This window comes from Taeniopygia guttata, chromosome 15, assembly GCF_048771995.1.
Source record: "Taeniopygia guttata chromosome 15, bTaeGut7.mat, whole genome shotgun sequence".
NCBI classification, from domain to species: domain Eukaryota; kingdom Metazoa; phylum Chordata; class Aves; order Passeriformes; family Estrildidae; genus Taeniopygia; species Taeniopygia guttata.
Window position 1 is genome coordinate 2,798,568 of NC_133040.1, and position 21,082 is coordinate 2,819,649.

At 47.0% G+C, this 21,082-nt stretch overlaps 1 protein-coding gene across 1 annotated transcript in view; it reads right to left on the bottom strand.

Annotated features, from left to right (window-relative positions):
• Positions 1-21,082, bottom strand: part of BCR (BCR activator of RhoGEF and GTPase) — a 99,147-nt gene that overhangs the window by 24,280 nt on the left and 53,785 nt on the right. Inside the window, exons 3-10 of the mRNA XM_012578131.5 lie at positions 17,319-17,423; positions 16,648-16,833; positions 13,018-13,125; positions 11,556-11,616; positions 11,126-11,178; positions 10,634-10,774; positions 1,813-1,934; positions 411-579 (exon numbers count right to left, since the gene is read on the bottom strand). Coding sequence (XP_012433585.4) covers positions 411-579; positions 1,813-1,934; positions 10,634-10,774; positions 11,126-11,178; positions 11,556-11,616; positions 13,018-13,125; positions 16,648-16,833; positions 17,319-17,423 — 945 coding nt within the window. The remainder of the gene's footprint in view (positions 1-410; positions 580-1,812; positions 1,935-10,633; positions 10,775-11,125; positions 11,179-11,555; positions 11,617-13,017; positions 13,126-16,647; positions 16,834-17,318; positions 17,424-21,082) is intronic.

Here is a 21,082-nt window from a genome sequence, read left to right on the forward strand (position 1 = left end):
AGTAGGAAAAAGCTTCAAAGGCATAACTGAGTCTGCTAAAATTCAAGAGTATATGGCTTCTGACCAAAATCACTGGCAGGATCATAATTTAACAGCCAGAAATTGGCAAATAACACTCCCAGCCCTTTTCATGTCTTCAGTATAAGATCCCTGCCCTCCACATGGATGCTCATAGGAATAGAGGAGCTGCTGGGTACAACCACAGGGTCTTTGTCTCTGCCTCCTCACGGGGCAGCATCACCCAGGCTGTGCACTTGGATGAGCAAAGCACCTGGCCATCACAAACCCCTGCTGAACAGTCTGTTGCAGCCTGCTCCCCACACTGTGCAGCCCTGGGAGAGCTGCCACCAGCACCTCAATTGAGCACAGACTCTGTGTCTGCATTGCCCTGGAGTGCTCAACTCCTTTACCTTTTCCCGCTGGATGTCATTCTTGATCTGGGATATCTTGATCTTCATGGCATCCAGCTCCTCATCAGGTACCAGTGGGATATTGGGCACTGCCTCAGACTCATCAACCATTTGGAAACTGAGGTCAGTGAGCGGGATGTACCACTTGCAGTCATATTGTTGGCTTTTTCTGAAAGGGAGTAGGTCCAAACCTTTTACTACTACTGGTGTTTGGCAACACCCAGTCCTTCCCACAAGCTCTTCCCTGCTATAATGCAGAAGACAAATACTGGCCCAGCTTTACTGTGATTCCCATATGGAAAAAGTCTGGCAACAGGCTGCTTTTCAGCAAGACAGCCTAGCAGGGCCAGTAGCTGGTACAGCACATAAAAAGGCAACTCATTTTGTTATCTATTTCTTTTCATCCTAAGAAACCACATCCATCTCCTGCAGACAATTTTGGTCCTGCGTGCTCTCTCTTTGAAGCCTCTGGTGTGGTGAAGTTCTAAAGCTGTGCCACGCCTGTGACCTGCTGGCCCTGGGATCTGAACCCAGCTCTCTCCTGCCCAAGCTGGGGCCAAGGTGGGGCAGGTGAACGAATGGATATAAACCTCCATGTAATCCAACCAGAGGAGAAAAACTACAGCTCATAGCTGCCATTCTCCAGGGATTTCACCAGGATAAGCAACTCACTTTTTACATGTTTCATGTCATTTACTCTCCCTTCACCCATGCTGTCAGGAACATCCACTCTTGGGAATGTCCCATTCCTTTGAATGTTCATTCCTCAGAAGCATGTGCTTTGAAAAGAGCAGGTGTAACTTTTTTTCTTGAGGAGGGCAAGAAGACAAGAGATGTCTCCCAAGAAGAACATTTACCAAATGAAGAGAAGCCCTATTTGAGGGAAGTATATTGGTAATAGTTCCTCCCCCTTCACATGTGAAAATTGTCAGCAAAACTGCTTTTATAGCTGCACTTTGGGGTTGACACATAGTCTGTTTACTGCCCCTTTGCCATTTTTCTGTGAAACTGTTAACAGGTTGTAGCTACAAAGCCAAAATTAACAGCCCTAGTCATAAAAAAAGTGAAGAATGTCACCTATTAAAAGAAAGGGGAAATAGAAAAATTAATGACATTTTTCCAGAATACCAGCAGCTACAACATATCCTGCTCTCCTAGGTAGGGCAGGGATGGGAGGAATTACCTTTCCTGAGGGGTCAGGAAGGTAATTAGAAGGTAATCCTTAGACAGGATGTCATACAGTAAACATTCCTATCTTGCTGATCATTTCTTATCTAACTACTTCTTATGGATTATGGTTACCCAGGTCTGGGGTATCCATATGCAACTAAAACTGCAGGGTAAACCCAGGATTCTGTTGCAGGCGAGGTGCAAAGCATAAAGTCCAAAAGGAAACTCTCACCCTCCAATCTGCTTCTTGAGCTTGGCACACAGGAAGAGGTCAGTGAAAAGAAAAACATGGCGTAGCTTGCGAGCCCCTTCCACCAGCTCCACCATGAAACTGTCCTTCAGCAGCTGCCGGTGCTGGGGAAAAAAAAACAGAAAACGTTTCAGTGCAAAACGAGCTCCAGATTTGACACTGGGGCAACACAGTCCTTAAACTCAACTCCTACCAAGCAAATTCAGTACATTTGTCTAATTCAGAAAAATGAAAAAGCCTGTTAAATACTCCTTGCTGTCAACTCTGCTCCCTGGTGCAGCCTCTCTCCCAGAGGCAGAAAGAACCATGCATCTTCTCCCCTGCCTGGTGCTGGGTCAGACTTTGGGCTTCTCTCCATCACCTGTCCCTGAGCCCAGGTGCAGTTTGCTGTGAGTCACTGCCCAGCTCGAGTCCCTGAATCCCCGGCAGTGGATCGTCCCCTCCCGAGCCAGCAGAGAGCAGCACACACCGCTTCTCCCAGAGCCACTTCTCTCAGTCACTTCCCAGCCTCTGCATCAGCCTCGGCCACCCCAGCAGGGACAGCAAAGCTCTCTTCGACCCCTTCCCTTCCCATCCACAGAACGACTCTGTCAACATTAACAGCTAATCGCCGTGGCTGCTTCTTCATTACAAGTGCTGTTAAGGGACAATTCCTGAACATGTGTATCTGGCAAACTTCTCAGGAGTTTCTTATCAGCCTGTGCTTTCAAAGCACCACCTGGATGCACCCTCACCATCTGTCTATTCGTGTGCCTATTAGAATCTTCTTTATATATTATATAAAGATTCCCCAAACCTAGAAGATGAGAAGAAGCTGCACAGCTCTGATGCCTTTAATCCTGCTTCTAGTTCCACGGACATTAACAGCCTCCTAAAGAAGGGACACACATTGGTAAGCAGAACCACTGCTTGCCTAATTCCCTCATGGGGGAGGGGCGGGACAGACAACTCCATAGCTAAAAGCCCAAAAGCCTGGAATGCTGGCACATGGACAGGTGGCTGTGTGCTCCTTCCAGTGACCACGACAGGAGTTTGATGCCCTGCTTGTGCTCAGGTCCTCCACTGTGCTGTCAGGATCAGCAGGACTCAGTGCACACCTGGAACAGACACTGCCCACTGATTTTCAAGCAGATGTCAGGGCATTCAGCTCCAGGCAAGTTTTATCTCCACCAATATGTATAACTGTCAGTGTTGCCTCACTTCACAGCCAGTACAAGCAGCAACCATCAGCTTCCCCACACGTGCTAAGGTAACCTAAGGAACTCTTTCCTGACCTGTACTTCCTTTGTTATTCCAGCCAAGAGGATGCTCCTCTGCCATCCCAAAGTGACATGTCAGACATCCCACATCTGCCGAGACAGTGCTGTGGCTGGAGACAGGAGGGTTCTGCTAACCCTGTCCAGGGCTAACCAGCACCTCCCCAGCTGCCTCACTGCCAGCCTTGCTCAGCCCCAGGCTCAGGACTGACCCGAGTCCCTGCTGCCCTGCCCCATGGCCGGGACCCCCACACTGACACACACACAGAAGGGTCTCCTGGGGCAGCACCACGGGAGCAGCTCCCCCGGGCAAGGCCAGGTCACCCACACCAGAAGTGATGCCTCCATTTCTCAGGTGATGTCCCTGGGTTCTGTTTGTTGCGTGACTTAACAAACCCTGAACACATTCCCTGCCGAGGGTGTGGGAGTGCAAACGCCCACGCTGCCTCTCCTCCTGCCTACCATTCTTCCCATCTCAGCTCTCCAAAATTAAAACAAACCACATCAGTCCTGAGCCTAGCAGGCATCATGGCAAGGAACACACGACAAAGAAATACCCTTGCAGACATAATTCTTCTTTCCATGGTCTGTCCCACAGCACCCTACACTTCCTGACAGGAACTAGGAGCCTGCATTTTCCCATCTGCAGCTACAAGAGCACCACAGCTACCTGCAAAAGCACGTGGAGCAGTGTCAGCAGCTCATCTTGGTGCTGCCTTCCATTACACAAAGGTCCTCTAAATCTGTGAGCAAAAGCTGCACCTTTCGCAGAGCTGCAGGAAGCAAGGCTGCTCCCTGGCAGACTGCTGCACCATCTCTGGGCAGGACTCTGGGGAGATCTGGCATCCAGCAGTGATTCAGCTCACAAAGGCCTGTACATATGTTCGTGTTTATTTTTAGGTGGGTGTGATCATCCTGGCTTCTTCTTAGTGCTTTTGGAGAGAACTCCTGCCTGCACTAATGCCTTTGCTGCTGATGGACACTTGAGCACGCCTTCCCCTCCTGCCTGGGAGAGCAAGCCCCAGACAGGAAACTAGAAACACTGAGCTTTGAAAATAAATAAACAAACAGGATGAGGTATGTTGTCAGTAGCACAAGAACACTCTCCACTTTTGCAAAGAATTTCATTTGGGAGCAATAATAATAAGAAGGGAAAGATATTTTCTGAGCAAGCCAAACCCCTGATCTCAGGTTTCTAGATCTGATGCATATTAATTACACTGCAAATCAGCTCAGCTCCTCTGGAGCAATGAGAATAGCTGCTTGCTGCCAGCTCAACCTCTGCTCATTGTTTGTAGGTGTAAAGATGTTCTCACAGCTTACTCATCTCTGCTACCCAGCAGGATGTGGCACTGTCCTTTCCCTGCCTGGCACTGACAGGGCACAGTCCTGACCTGACCTTCTGTCTGCCTCTGCCAGGCACTGGCAGTGTGTGAGATGAGCCAGGGCCCAGCCCAGCACCCTGCCGAGAGCACATCTCCCCAGAAACCGAGCAGAAAGCTCAGCCATTGCATGCCAAGTGACCCAACAACCTTCACATTCTCATCTGGGGCTGAGGTGACACTGAGTTTATTTGGGTTAGCACTCCTGAGAACCAAATCCTATCAGTGACACAGACACAGTGCAACCCCGAGGCAGCAAAAAGTCCCACAAAAAGAGCTGGGTGAAAGAGAACAAGCCTGTACTTCCTAAGCTTGACTGGAACAGAAGGAAAGAGGTGAAAGAGAGATATTCCAGTCAGTCAGAGAGAAACACTGAACTTCCCAGAACCCTTAATTCTTCTTATCTTCTTGCTCATGGGAGCTAGTTGGGAAGGTGTCCCTCCAGCAAGCAGCAGGGGTGAACTGCCATAAGAGCAACCAAGCATCTGGGGAGGAGAGTACAGGAGAAAACATTTGTGGATCAAGTCAGGAAATATCTCCTCACTACCAGCTTTTCTTGGAAAAGAAAACTTTCATTAAGGCTGGGTAAAACAGGCATGCTCCAGGCTGCTCAGCATCCGTGGAGCTGAGGAGGGGCACTTCCAGCAAAGGGGCATATCCTTTGCTGCAAATGAATCATCTTGCCGGGAGGTTCAGCAGGTCAGAGGGAAACAATAAAAGGATTTCCCAATGGCTTACCAGATCCCCGCCAAACCCCACAGTGTGGGAGCAAAGGGCACCTTCCTGGACCTCCTGACATGAGTCAGCCCATCCTCTCCCACCCTGGGGGAGCCAGCAGCCCCCTCAGGCAGGGCTTGTGGCACTCAGAGGCCTGTGCCACCTCAGCTCTGGAGTTTGGAACCAGGACTTTGGTCAGCTGCTCCCACCCAGGGCCACCAACAGCTATTCCTTTGGTGGCCTCCTGTTAAATGAGGTCTCCTGAAACACAAAGGTTTTTGGATGGGTGAGCCTGCTGTACTGACATACAGTACATAGCTCTCCCGTGGGAAACCATCACTCTACCTTGTTCCCAGAGTTACTCTGGTAAAGTAACCAAAGGTGCTAAAGATTTCCTAAAACACTCTGAAATAACACTGACTACAGAAACACCAAATAAACATCCAAGAGAACATAAGGTTAGGATGATAGGGAGACAGTGGCAGGAAAGTGGCAGAGTGACATCCTCTCTTCCACAGACAGCCCCCAAGTCTGTCAGGTGTCCAGCACAGGAGCTCAGCTCAGCCTCAAAAAGATGTTCCAGGAAGTGTGGGAGAAAAGTCTTGATTTTGTGTCATCATAGAGTGAATTAGGATCATCTTTAATCTCTCACACAAGGCCTGTGCTGTTAACTTCAGTGGCTCTTGCAAAGCTCTTATACTGGTACAACATCTCTTTTCCAAGCCCTGCTTTTCTTTGCATGTTTTCATCTGCTTCTTCTCCCACCCACCTCAGTGCTCTGAACAAAAGAGTTCTCCCTGTACCTTTTCCAGAGCTTGGTTATCCTCTTTGGATTGCCTATTGCTGTCCTCCTCCTCTTACCTCTCACTGAGCATCTTCCCCTCCTCTGCTACCAAGCTCACGACTACCTGTGTGCTCATCTATTCATCCTACAGTGTTTTTGTGCTGTTTGCATATGATAAATCCTGCTGCTGTCACAGACTGATTAACTCCAGGAAGTGTGGCCAGCTTGTCTGAGACACATTACAAAAAGTGGAATTGAAAAACCTACTCAAGCAGACCCACAGCTGCACAAAAGGCCACCTCCCCGCTCGTGCGCCGAGGAAAGAGCTCATCCCATGTGGTGACAGCAGAGGCCTGCAGCGTGCGTGGGTGAGAGCCCCAGGAAGGGCTGGGACATGTGTGAGGCACAGGGAGGAGGGGAAAAACCAGGAGATGGGTATTGGCACATGTCAGTGAGGAAGAGGTGGTTTGGCTTTCTGCAGAGCGTAGGAAGAAAATGATTCCTCGTGTGTGTAAGTGTGTTGCAAGACCAGCACTGCAAAAATAAAAAAAAAGGGATGCTCTTCCTAGGGAGTTAAACTGGCTGCTCTTTGAGCATTTTAATGGCCTCTTTCTTCTTCCAAAAGCTCCTGTCACCAGGAGCTCTCTGTCTCCAGCTGTAAGACAGAGTGTGAAGCAGCCAAGATAATTTCTGAGTGCTCTATTGCCAACATCTGCCCAAGGCCTCCAGGAGCAGTAGGCACCAGGCCCATGCTGTGCATGGCTGTGGCTAAGCATCACTTCCAGCTTTTCAAAGGCTTCAGTTTGCACTTCTGCTCCCTTGCACATGTCCTTTGTCCTTTCCCTTCTCTAGCACACTTGGTCCTCTACAGAGTCAAACAGAAGCCTAAGGCAATGCTAGCCAGTCCCTCGACTGCAGTTTAAAACCACATTTAGAAACACAGGAGAGCAGCTTGCCAAGCCTCTCCTCTCCCAGGGCAAGGACAAAGGTGTACAGCAGCACAAGCAGATCTGTGATGTGATCTACTGGGCTTGATTTTGGAAAAAGCTGCCTGTCAGCTCCCTTGTGTCTGAAGTGGTGCTGATGAGACCAAACATGAAGCCACTCAGCCAGCAGTGACCCAAAACTCCAGGCTCATTTCCTCCATGCTGCTGTGGGATCACATAAACTCCAGTATGAACGCTCCAAAGAGGGTGGGAGGACATGACCAGGACAAGGCCACCACACTCAGGTTGGTCTGAACTGCCCTGGAACAACACTCTGCAAAGAGCACAAGAGGAGCAGCATCAGGAAAGGGACCACCAAGTGAACTCTGGAATTTTTTGCTGCTTCATTAATTCCTGCTTTACACAAATGCACTGAATTAGCTGGAAATACCAGCCTTGACCTCTGGCAGGCCAAGACAAGCAATACAGTCATTTGCATCTGGGCTTAGCTGAAAAAACCCAATGTGCAGGACCTAGAGCAGCTCTGTTAGTAAAACTAGAGAAGGTTATTACTGCCCTCCCTCTGCACATAACAGTGGCACATCTTTCATCCCAATGCATTTGTTTTCCTTCTTCCCCAAGGCACTGTCCCCAGTAAAACCTTAACCTTGTTCCTTATTTAACCCAAGACAACAGTGGTGCAGAAGGATCAGCAGTGACAAGAACATGCCCATTCCATGGCCCCAAGGGCTGGGTGACTCCACCACTCGCATTCCAAGCCACAAAGTACAGGGCTACTTAGGCTCCCTTCCCCTCCACTTGCTTAGAGCAAATAACCAAGCATTTGCTTGGTTATTTAGAGGCTTAGCAAAATGGATACCTGTAGATAACTCATTTAAAAACTGTAAAAAAGGTAAAACTATGAAAGTAGAAAGATGGGATGAAAAGAAGGGAGCAAGAAAATGTAGTGGATCAAGCTGAATGGAAACAGATTCCAAAGGCCAGAGATGCCCTCCTGGCTCCCCTGGGTTGCCAGCCTGGGGCTGAGGCTCGGCTGGTTTTTCTGTCAGTCAGCAAGGACCAAACTCTCTGTTCAAAGGTTCACTGCATCAATTTTGCCTTCCCTGATGCAGCTCCTTCTGGCCCTCTGGGGAGGGATTTTACTCCCTTTGTTCCTATCTCTTTGCACTACCTGAAATACTCATCCAGCCCAGCAAATCAAACCACATGACATAAACCTTCCAGCTCCTGTACATAAGTCTAGATTAGAACAAAGCCTCTGGAATCCAGCAGAACTGGGGGGCTGGAGTGCAGGATGGACACCTGGCATCACACACAGAGCCCAGCAGGCAGGGCAGGCTGAGTCACTGCTCCCAAAGCAGGGAATCACCTCTGCAAAAGAGAACAACACTGCTGATGAGCCTGTACTCTCTCCTGACCTGTACTCCCCTCCTTAGCAGCCTGTCACTAGGGAGATTAACAACTGGCTGCTTTCCCCCAGTTCAAAGCAATCTTGAAAAAAAGAGCTGGAGCAAGAGGCTGGCAAAGGAGATTTGATTCCTCCTCACAATACACTCAAAAGGAAAAAATATTCCACATTAAAGGCAAGGACTGGGAAAAAAAGATAACTGAGATCAGCACCTAAGCAATACATGAGAGGAAAAGGCTATTTTACCCTCCTTCCTTTCCACCAAGGAAACTTCAATGGGAGGAGTACAAATAATGAAAAAAGCCATCAAAGCGAGCTGGTGATTCATTAAAATAAAAAATGCATTATGCATTGAGAGCAGTCAATTAGGAGATGCAATCCACACACTGTCCTGTCACCCCGGGGGAAGCACCAGCAAGGCGAGTGGGAGGAAAGGATAAGTAGAAAAGGAAAGATTTACAGGCATAAACAAAACCCAGTTATGACCCCAAGCTGAGCAGCTTGTAGGAAGGAACAGCCATCACTAACCCACACAGAGTAGCTGGGAGCAGTTTGTGTCTCTGCATTACTACATGGAGAGTGAACATACCTACTCTCAGGACACAGAGGGTTCAAATGGGGCACTACTGCTTTGATAGAAGTGGGATATTGGTGCCAAACGACTAAAGAAAATATTCATGGTCAGATTGCCAGAGTGGAAGGGAAGTCCTTTTGTTCCCTGGGCTTGGGAAAAGCTGTGTGCAGTGAGGGAGGGCACAAAGGCTTCCAAATCCCCCCCCAGCACACCCACAACCCTCTCCTCTGGTATGTCCTCTTCCTCCCTCCCCACATCATACCTGCAGTCACTGCAGGACAGTGAGAGTGTGACCAGGCCTGCTGAGCCCAGTCCTGCCGTGCCTCGCCTCCTGCTTTCTAAGATCTGACAGATACACTGCTCCAAAAAGCCATCAGCAGGATCATCCTCCTGAGCCTGCTCCTCTGCCTGGGCTCTGGCACCTCATTAGGATTCTGCATGACACGTTTCAAAGCCTGCATCCCTCACTGAGATGCTGACAGACAACCAGAGAACACAAACTGCTCCCTCCCCTGCAAGGGGCATTCTAGCCTGTGCTTTCTGCTATGACTCAATCAGCAGCCACTTTAACGAGGCCATCCCCTGTCACTGAGGCACTGGTGACTGATGGCTGAGCTTCTACCTCAGCCTCCAATTGCTCAGCCCCTCCTTTTCTTTTCTCAGCTGGAGGTGTCCTCGGTTGACAAAATGAGACAATGAGCAAGACATGCAGGACAAAGTGCACCAAATTCCCAGAACTGCAGCTTCCAGCAAACCTTTTGTCAGCTGAAAATGAGTTTAACAGCTAAAAGCAAGCATGTTTAGCTGTCAGGATTTGGGAATAAATCATGAAGGTTCATGGTATCTTAACTATCTCCTGGGCTTTGTAAGAGATGGTTTTGTACAGGGTAATTTGGGTCACTGTTGATCAGCCCATGTCTGGAATGCTGCCACAGCTCTTCTTACACCGTTACTATCTGAGCTGCACCTCTCTGTGTCCAATCTCCTACATCCTTCTTGCTCTCAACACTTCTGCCAGCCCTGGCCCTTCTTTATCAGGAGGGACTGAATCCCTTTTTACTGGAGGCAGCTGAATCAAGCCATTGAGGAATGCAGACTCTACCACAGAGAAGCTCTGTGGTCTCCCTGTATGCATGCAGGTGAAGGATCTGCACATCTCAGACCTTTCTGGGCACAGTCCAGCTCCTTACAGAGCTGAGAAGGGTTGTATATATATTATACTCTTAGGAGTCAATAATCTCTCTGGCATTCCCAACCCATTCCATTCATTTTGCTTTCCAGTCATATTTACAACACTCTCATTCAGAATAAAGATGCAGAAAATTAATTTTATGGTGAAAATGAAGATTCTGGAAAACAGCTTTTTCTTATCTTTCATGACTTCTGATGTTTCCTCATCTTTTTCTCCTCCCAGGCTTCTCATTTGATTTCAGTTTGCAGGTAAAATACAAATCCATTTAGTGCATGGCAATGTGCATCATAGGAATTACGCATGACAAATGATTATAACAATGCTAAGGACAAAAACTCTAATCATACTTTTCCTCTCGGTTTTCAAACTGTTTTCTGAAAAGAAAACAGAGGGAGCTGTACCACATCCTTCAGAGAACAAGGACATTGGATAAACTGTATCTTAGCAACAAACAGTTTAACAGCATAACTTCCTAGTCAGCTCTACAGAAAAGACATAACCAGTATTTAGAAACTGAGAAAATAACAAGACAGGAAGACTCACCTCCCCTTTCTTTACAGTCATGGACTGCCGGCGAGGAGTGATCTCCTCATTGATGCTGGAGAGGAAGTTCTGTGAGATCCGCAGAGCATCCTGCAGCAGGGGATGGTCAGGGTGGCTCACAGGAGTGTGCTTGAGCAAATCCTGACAGCAGGAACACAAACAGAGAACACACTCATGGGCAGCACTGGATGGCAGGAGAGCTCGAGCACCCCTAACCAAAGCTGTAGGACAAGATGCTCCAGCTTCTTCATAGAGATGAGAGCAAGGCTTTATCTCTAGATAAAGACAAAAATACCCTGCACTTCTTGGTGACATCACTGCAAAGATAGCAGCATCCTACCCATGGACTCCATCTCCTTGGTGTAAAGGGAAGAGGCTCTTATGCAGCTCAACAGGTTTATTTTCGCAGTCCTGCAGCTCCAGGGAAAATTTGAAGGTCAAAGAAAATAGGACAGGGGTCTAAAATTTGAAAAATTCCCTTCAGATACTTACATGCAAGACAAGTGTGCTGCGGGTCACTCGATCCACTGGCTTGTACAACAGAGCTGTGGAAACAAAGCAGGAATATCAGGAAGAGTGAGTATGGAAGCTCCTTCTAGCATGGGGTGTCTTCTACTCATGTGTACAAAGGCAAGCACCGTGGAACCTGATCTTGGCCAGGCTCTCTAAGTGCCCCCATCACTGCTGGGGTTGCATTGGTGCTATTATTGGGTAGCAGATGTTTGAAGCCAGGAGGCATTTCCCCATGCAGGCAGCCTGCTTTGCACGAGCTCTGCTACTTAGCAAAAGGGAACTGATTTCCCAGGTAGAGCCCCAGACTCCATAACCTTCCAGCATTCCAAAAGAAAAAGGGAGGGTGGAGGTTTGGCAACAGCCTCCACACAGTCCTGACACACCAGTCTCCTCTCCATGGATCACTCACTTTCCAAGGAATTTTTCGTCGTCTGATCTTTAGATTCCTTTGTGCTTCTGGCCTTTAGATTCTAAAAGAAAAAGAAAACCCATGTAGCAGATGGTCAATCACTTTGAAATATCACATGGGAACACAACAGACTATCTGCTCCTCCAGGGGAAGGCCTAGGTGTGAAAGGAGGAAAGCCCTATCACAGTTCAAGTCAGTGATGGAAAAATGCACTTTCCTTCTTGGTAAATCCACCACTGCCATGTCACAGGCACCCACACATCTCAAATATTGAGCAATGTTCTTAGGAGCACCTGTTAATAAGCAGTAAAGCAGGGAACCACCTACAGCAACAGGGATGAGGGAGTTTTGAAATCACCTGCAGATTAAAGATGCCCATAAGGACACAGCCACTGTCCCAGCACCAATAAATGAAGTACAGGATTGGCATTAAATACCCTCAGGTTATACTTCTTACTCCTGTACTCAGAGCTGGGTGACCTTGGACACGTCAGTTCTTCCACAGCAGCAGAGGAATACTGTCTGTGACTCTGCTCTTTGCCATGGGCCATACCATGCATTAATGTGCTCAGCTCCAAAATCCTCACCAGGACACAAATGCAGAAATACCATCGCCATCATCCCAAATACAGTAGATACTGACATGATTCAGAATTATTTGTCAGAAACAGCAAAACTAAGAGATCGTATTCTACCTCTTTCTCATAAGTCTCACAGGACATGTGATATAGAATGTACTCAGGAGTTTTCTCAGAGCACTAAACGCCCCGGCAGTACTCAGCTCTGATGATTTATCTGATTGTTTTTAAGGAGACACATATGAAATTCATGTTTTCTTAGCACCTGAGTTCTTCAAGAAATAATCACAATACAAAGAGTCAAAGAGACCATGCACTGCAGGGAAAGCTGATGCTCTGAGAGACCTGAAAAAATATTCAAAATGCTTTGAGACTGGTACTCCTCTGATAGGCAGGAAATCAGAGCAGGTCAGAGAATAGTATTATAGATTTATGGTAGACACACTTGCCTTTTTCATGAGAGAATTACCCTCTCCTCTCCATGCCAGTGAAGCCTGCAATCCCACTGACAGCCACTGTGCAAGCCATTAAGGATGGCTTTTATATCACAGCCAGAATCATCATTAGCAAGAGAAACATTTGAGAAACTCACACAGAGCTTTCCCTTCCAGAACTGCATTAAGGTGGCACAGAGCTGGAGAAGTTGAAAGCAATGCCAGTTTCTAGCAGATTCCCTGGGTGGGGACAGCACACAAAGGCTGTGTCTGTGCCCAGCCCAGGGCACAATTCAGGGTAAGAGCACGAGCTTAAGCAGGGAGTCTGTGGGAGCTCACAACTCCTCCAGAAGTCAGGGCTGCAGAGGGACTTGGAGAATAGACAGGAGTGACATGGCAGGGTATTAGTCAGAGGCAGACAGCTCGTGTGTCTGAACACCGTGACATTACCTCAGAGATTTCAGCAAACTGAGCATTGGCTTGGCAGCATTTCTCTGCTGTCTCCATAGCAACTTCATAGTTATCCACAAAGGCCCGGTACACTCCCAGCTGGCTGGCCTGCAGGAAGCAAAACAAAATATAATGAATGCTGTGGAAGAAGGCAGGTCAGGATGGTCAGTCTTGGTAGCCAACGATCAGGTCATGTTTCTTTCATACCAAACAACTGCAGGGAATGCTGAGCAGGCCCAGAATGACATCTCTGACCTCTCAACTTTGTCCAACCAGCACTTGTGCCCCCATGCACCCAGTTCCACCCTGTGCTGAACAAGTTTACTTGTGAAGGATGTGAAAGCCTATGAGAGTGACACATCCTTATTTCTGACATCTATTTTCCCCTTCTGAACTGCCAGATTAGTATCTATTAATATTGCAGCTCATTGATGTAACTGGAGCTGCTGGCTTTTTGCCACAACATATGAATCAGGGAGGAATGATTCAGCCCAACAGCACAAATGTGACCCCAGTAAGCTACTTGTTGGCCTTTGCATGATGGATATACTAAATGAAACCCAGATATTACCCATATCTGCCTTAGTGAGCATTATTATAAGGGCAGCAGAGTGCTGAAAATACAAAAGAGAGCACAATCTGTTTGGATGGCAGTGACTGGGGCACTAGGTGACAGAAAATGCAGTTTTTCCAGCAGAAGGAATATGGAATTGGTCCAGAAGAGAATGGAACAGGCCACAGAGTGCAGTAGTAAGTCATTATTATCACAGAGTCTTAGCACTGATCCCATTTGCTGACTTAGGAACCTCAGCCATATTCACACCAGAGAACACAAGATCCAGCACGGGAAATCCCTGGGCAGCCTCCAAGCTTGTCTGGAGTGCAGAGCTGGCTTTGTGCTGCACAGCTGCCAGGCTGGGCTGGGCACACCTCGGAGCCTGAGCCCACAGGGCCGGGCAGCAGCCAAGGGTGCAGCAAGGAGACTTTGCCAGGGGGCTGCACTCACCTCAGCACTGCTGCACCAGATGTGCAAGAGGCAGAGCAGGGAACTTCCCCACTGCTCCTTCCCTCTCCTGCTCTCTCCCAAAACCACTGTGCTCCCCATTCTCTGTGGAGCTTTGTGCCACTGTGCTGCCCATTCTCTGTGGAGCCACTCCCAGAACAACATTCCCAGCAAAAACTCTGTTAAAGGGCTGAGAAACAGTGAGCTATTTCCTAGATGATGTTTTACTGAAGTACTAGAAACCAATCTCAACCCTTATACAAAATTACAGTTATGACTGAAGCTGAAGAAAACTGTGCTCACCTATACCAGGGATGACCCCAGCAGTATGGAGAGAATGAAATCTGTATTTGCCACTGAGCACAATCCTGGGAAGACATTGCTGTCAGAATTACTGACCATTTGCAGGGCTTATGCCATTCAGACTTGGATGATGCCAGCTAACATGGCAGAGCTTTAAAGTTCTTTCATTTCCTGCTACTCCTGAACAGTCTTTTTAAGCTTTCATTTTCCTCCTCTGAATGTGTCATCACAAAGACATCTTTTTCATTAAAAACAGAGCTTCCAATAAAAGCAATAATGCTCACACATCATTTACATGCTGGTTTAATTTTTTTTTTCAATTAAAAAGAACCCACCGAAAATGAAACAAGAGTTGGTAGAAATGGCTGGCTTTTGGACATTTTTTGTTTTTGAGGCCTATCAGTGTGAGGATGTTTGCTAAATATGTCTTCATTTCTAAAAAGAGCTCTAAAGAGTTTCCTTTCTAGCTATAAAAAAATATGTACAATATATTCTCCAAAAATGAGAAGCGTATTTCACTCCCACATGCCTGGCATCTTTTCTTTTTCTCAACAGGAAAAGGTGTAATAACAGTCAATTTGATGTTGCAAATAGATCATTCTTTGTGCCAGAACACACGGAATTCTAAAATTCTTTGCATCCACTATCTGTAACTTCAATCTACTGTGCTGTTTTTTGCTGAGAGTACAGAAAATTAATGTCCCCAGGGACATCTGGGTATTTCAGTGTTTATCATCAGACTGCATGACATGACCACGAGTAAACTGTCTGCTCCAAAAGATTTGATGTACATCCAGTGTAGATGCCTTATAAAGCCTGATGTTCTTGCTGTCTCTCTCATCTAGTTGCTTCCCAGTGCCTGCCAAGAATTATTAGTTTTATCTCGTCCAGCAAAGAGTTTGCAATTCCCACCACTGCTGTACTAAACCACCCGAAACTAAAACTGCTATGCCAGCTCAAAGCCTCCTGCACTAGGGCAATTTGTTCCTTTGTTTCCAATGCTAGTCCAACAAAATCAACAATTCTGTCACAAATGCAGAAAAATCAGGGGAACATAAGAGCAGAGTGAGGGCTGAACTCCTGCACCAGAGATCAGCCAGCAATAAGAACTGGTCCAAAACAAAAGCCTGAGTAGGTGTGCAGTGCTGGACAACCCTGCCAAGGAATACATTCAGGTCTTCTCCAAGCTATTCCCATTGCTGCACCACACATCCAGGGCAGCTTGTGAGGCTGCCACTTCCAGCAGCCTTCTGTGTCTGCTTCAGCACCCAGCAGCAGCTGGGTTTGTCCTCTCAAACCAGCTGCTCAAATTGCATACCATGAACTACTCACCAAGGCACCAACTTGACCCCTCCTGGCTAAAACATGCTGGCAGTGAAAAGCAGATTCCTGTATTTTCATCTTGAGCTGCTGGCACGTACAGAAAACATCATCTTCCAGGCCAGCTCCTCCTGCTCCATAGGGGATGGGGCTGATGCTGGGCTACACAGCTGCTAACAATTGATCCAGCCTGGTAAAGCACACTCCCCAGCCAATAAACCCCTCACTGGAATGTCACTCCTACCCTGAGAACCAGAGGCACCTCAGGAATGCAGAGCTTCTTTTCTTTTCTAAAAAGGAAAGAACAGCTCCTTTAATCCTTTGCTCTCTGCACATGCTAGGGGAGAGGCTAAAGGGGCCAAAAAAACCTCCTAGAATGCAAACAATTTGTCATCTGGCTCAGAAACTCAGCAATTTTAATTCAGCCTCAGGAATATGCTGTATATGTCTTTGTCCTTTTCTTTCTGCACCCAGAGAATTTTGTTGAGGTTGCTTGGAGGATTCTCAGCTGCAGGTTGACTTCATCAGCATAACTGATGCAAGGGGAACAGAAAGGCCAGGATAGTGGCAGAAAAGCAAAGCCAATGGTGATGAGCATAAATCAGCACCAGGTAGAGCAAAGCACAAGAGAGAGGGAAGGATGTGTGGGGGAGTTCATCAGTAATGAGGAATGCTTCACTGCTGGTTCACTTTGCAATACTGCCACTCTCCCATCTCCATCGAAAGGAAATGCTTTGAGGACGCTGCAGAAACCGTGGAGATGCAACATTTATGTGAAATTGTATTTATTTTACCACCACAGCTTGCTGCAGTCTTTAATTACAATGAAAGAGCCACTTTTGCTGCAGGGCCTCCACTGTAGGGGCAAAGTGAGGAGGTGAGAAACCTCTCACCTATTCCAGCCACAGACGGATTCCTTTGGTCTCTGAAGTCACTAGAGGGAACTTCCAGCTCCTGTGAGATGGGTGAGGGGAACCAGCACCTTTGGTGATGGCAGTACTCACCAGCTTTTGGAAGAGGTCCCCAACACGTTGCTGGTGACTCCACTGCTGCACTCGGGGAAAGAGCCCATCATAGAATTCTTTGTGGATCTCATAGAGCTCAGGCACTTTGAAGAATATTGTCTCAATCTGCTGACTGGTCAGCACGGGCTGGGAGGTGGTGGCAGCGGCTTTCAAAGGCTTCATAGGCTTGAGGAAGAAATGAGGAAAGAAGGAAATAATTATCATGCAAACCATGAACATTCATCCCTCCATATTTTTATCCTAATAAAAAGTGAGATCTACATTCATACAACTTCTAAAAGCTAGACATGTTCAAGTTCTCTCATGAGGACCAGCCACCCCTGGTAGGTGGATTTTCCCTGGATATTAATGCTGCAATTAAAATCCCTCTGCACTCCATTTCCCTAATCTCTGTCCAACTGTACACCAACATGTAATAATTAGCACAGGATACTTAAAGAGAGCTCCTGGATACTGCCACATTAACAGCTCCCAAACTCTGCCACATCCAGTCCTTCCTTTAAGCCTCTCTCTCTGCTGGAGGAGAAACAGGTACCTTTTGCACCCAGTGCCTTGTAACCCACGGCATGTGAAGTTCAGAGAAACTCTGGATAGAAGCAGCAGTGAAAATTCAGTTCAGTGTTTGAACTGGCATCTGTCCCCAGCCTTACCAGCAGCAGGGCCTCCAGGTGGCTCAGGTAGGTTTCCTCACTGGCTAGGATTCCTGACAGGACCCATTTTCTCATCTCCAGGCCTTTCTCCAGGTCTGGCTCACTCTACAAATAAGTTATTTAGGAGAAAAAAAGAATTAAAAAAATAAAGAGCAGGTTGCGGGGAGAGTAAGAAAAAGCCCGAGAATGAGGATGGAGAGTAAAGGACCATTCAGTTTACCAGAGCACACTTTTTCTTTTTAATTTACTTTCAGACTAAAAACCAAAACATCTACTTGTGCTCAGTATCATGTTTCTAGAAATATGCAAACATTAAACATTAAAGAAATCTTTATTTACCAGCAACTGATACCACTTAGATTATTTACAGTTTTCAGCTTTAGTCATCCGACTGTGGTGTCTCAATTAGGTGCCTAGACCTCTTCACAAAATTCAAAACATGGAACTTAAAAATTCAGAATTCATCCTCCTAAACAAATGTTAGGGCCCTTGTTCTGTGCAATGTCCTCGCTCCCTCCACAGGAGCTCTCCAAAGCTGTGTTTCTGTGAGCAGACAGGATCATTCCTCTGCACCTCCCAGGTGTGTGCCACGGTCACAGCCTGACCTGGCTCCACGGGGCTGTTCTTCCTCCACTCTCTACTATTCCCTGAATTATTTTTCAGTGCCAGCTAGCACAGTGTCTATTTTTAGTGAGAGAATGGAATAATCAGCATGGCTTGGAATGCACATGCTGACTTTCTTATTGGGATTCCATGAAGAAGTTCTTTACTGAAACAACTGAAGAAAGAGAGGGGGGAAACACCCCACATAACTACATTCAAGGGCTAATGGGGAAGACTAGCATGAAGTGTTAAGAGAAGCAGTAATCCCTTCTGTTGAATTTCAATTATCCTTCCTCTCAAAACTGTTACCTGAAAAAGCGTTTAACCTGATAAAGTGAAACTGAGTATTTCCCAAAACTCAAAAAAAATTTGGTCAAGCAATGGAGGTAATAAATAATGAGAAACATTTCCCTTTTACAGAGCCCAGTTCTTTTTATTTCTGTCATTCACTGAAATAGCATTTTAGACTCCTGCAGCTTTTCTATGTTGTTAAATTTCCCTAAGAATAGAGTCAGAAGCTGTCTCTGAAAGGGTACATGCTTTTCAAGGGATTTGGGTAGGTTTTTTGGGGTTCCATCCTACTCTTAATATCCAGAGGAATCTTCAGCTTTTGATTTCACAGTGGGAGGATCAGGAAGCAGAGCAGTACACTCCACTCTAGTGACTGAATATACAGCCCTACAGCTGTCCCCAAAAAAGCTCCACTTAGTTTAGGGTCCTCTGCAGATGTACAGATGAGGTACCTGAGCTAGAGGTTCAGTTTGCAGAACTATCACATCCTGAGTGTGACTTTGAGCCTACGCACAACACAAAGAAAGAAACAGATCCTCACGCTCCCAGATATTTCTGGATTCTGTCTCATCAATAACCATCCTGATTTTTGAACAGTTTCATTAAATTTTACAAGCTATATTCTAGCCTAAAAGCCTTGCAGCAACTACATAAAAATTTTGCAAGGTGTCAAATACCACCACCACCTCTTAAATAAAAGTGGCAGACAGAAGCTGTTCTAAGGAAATGCGCAAGATTTACACACACATTAGGTACTACATGGAAAGAAGAACTTCTCTTTGCATCCCAGCCTTCAGTGACATTCAGTAAGAACCACAGTGCCTTTCAAAATCTTGAAAGGGTATCTCAAAGAAGGCAGAAATTTGTAATTCACCAGTCAGTATTCAGAAGACTTCAGAAAAACACAAGTGACAAACTACATGGTAAAATGAGCACTGCAGCAGACTGTGCATCCATGGAGCACCTGTGTGACTGGCATAGAAATGTTCAACAAGGTTGTGACCATTCCTTATGGTCTCTGTGCCAGGACTGCCTGGATGTCCAGCTCATAGACCATTTTGTAAGGCATTGTACACACACGTAATCAAGACAGGCAGCCCCAAGACAGTTAACAAAGATTGCCTTCATCCAAAGAGGAAAGGATGTGGCAGCCCTGGTGCAAGAAAAACACAATTGCTCTTGGTTTTCAAAGATTTCTTACAACACTTACAAAAGAAAACGTGCAGCTACACAAAGAAGCATTGAGAAAAACTAACAGTGCTCCAAAGTCCGCAGTGCTGAGGATGAGGTATCTGGTCAATATTGACACAGCACTATAATGATCTTTACCAGGTTCTCTTGGAGGAGGTGAGGATTAAAAAACCAGCTGGGTACGTTTGTAACATCTGTAATGAGCAGCACACAATGACAAGTTATTTAAATGACTTAAACTTCCCCATCACGACAGTGGCACAACAGTTTTCCTTACAGCACTGAGAACAGTTTTCTCTTCATAAGTAAAAGCTTTAATTTACAAGCCAGCTCTTGCTGGGCACCGTCAGCTGACGGAGACGGTATTTTCTGCCGGAATGTTAATTTCCTCCCTTTAAAAGAGATGCGCTTTCAGAGAGACAAACATCTCCCAGGACACACTGCAGCCCTTCCTTCCTGGCCACTACTGGCACTGTGCAAAGTCCACGGATTTGTTCTAGTCCTTTGATAATAGGGGCATTTTTCCAAGTGTGATGCTTGCAGAAGTGCAGCCTCGGCCACAGGCAGCCAGGACACGGGGCAGGGCCTGGCTGCTTTATGCTCTGCACAGCAATTGCTCAAGAAACCCTCAGGAGAGTTGTTCCAACAATCACAGGGCACATTACAAGATCTCCAATGCCGTACCTCAAATTTACATACAGCTTCCTCCAGTGTGAAAAGATGATCCCCTGCTCCTGCTGTGTCAGGGATCAATGCACCGCCAGGGAGCTGCTCTGTGCATTGTGCTGCTGCTGCTGCTCCCTCCCAGGAGCTGTGTCCTGACAAGAGCTCCTGCTGAGGGAGGCCTTTGCTCACAGTGCCAGCTGCGGCTGCGTGGAGCACGATGAACATCTGGAAAACAGCCCCTGTGCTTCTTCAGCCTCAGGGTCCTTTTAAGTCACACTTGTTATGAAATGTACTCCAAGACTCAGAAATTCACTTGGTGCCAAAATCAGGAGGAAGAGTAAGTTTATTATTTGGTATTACAACACTCCTCACTTACAGACCTGGGAGCAGGCTCACCTAGACCAGGACAGCAGTGAGCAGGCAGAGACTGTCTGCCCACGCAGCAGCCGAGCTGTGATGCACTCTGGGCCAAGGGCATCTCTGCTTTGCCTGTGTCTGGCACAGAAGGGAAACAAAGAGCAACACTGACTCCAACAGCCTCGCTGCCCCTCTGTTCCTGCACTCCAGCCAGAACTGCTCAGAGGGAACATCCTGGGCATCAGTATCAAGCTCCCCACCAGTACAGGGAGACCTGCCAAGGCTGAGGACTCCTTTCCCATACCTTGGCAAGAAGGGAGCAGCCTGAAATCTTTGAGCTGCTTTGAGTGGAGGAGCTGGTACCACATCTACCAGACCACAGAAGATGGGGAAAATACACCTATTACCAAAGTGCAGATGGGATGTTCCCAGCAGGAAGTGGGAACAGCCTGTATTGGCAAACTCTAACCACTCAGCAGGGAGTGCCAGGTGGTCAGCAGTCCATCCCATGCTTCCTACCCAGCTTGGTTAGCCTGTTTTCCACTTGTAGAAGTCTGACTGGTATTTCATGCTCTGACTGTCCCTGCCCCTTTGATGGCAGCGTCCATGTCTAGCCTTTCTCCACTGCCCTCCCATCTTTTGGCTACCTCTCTACC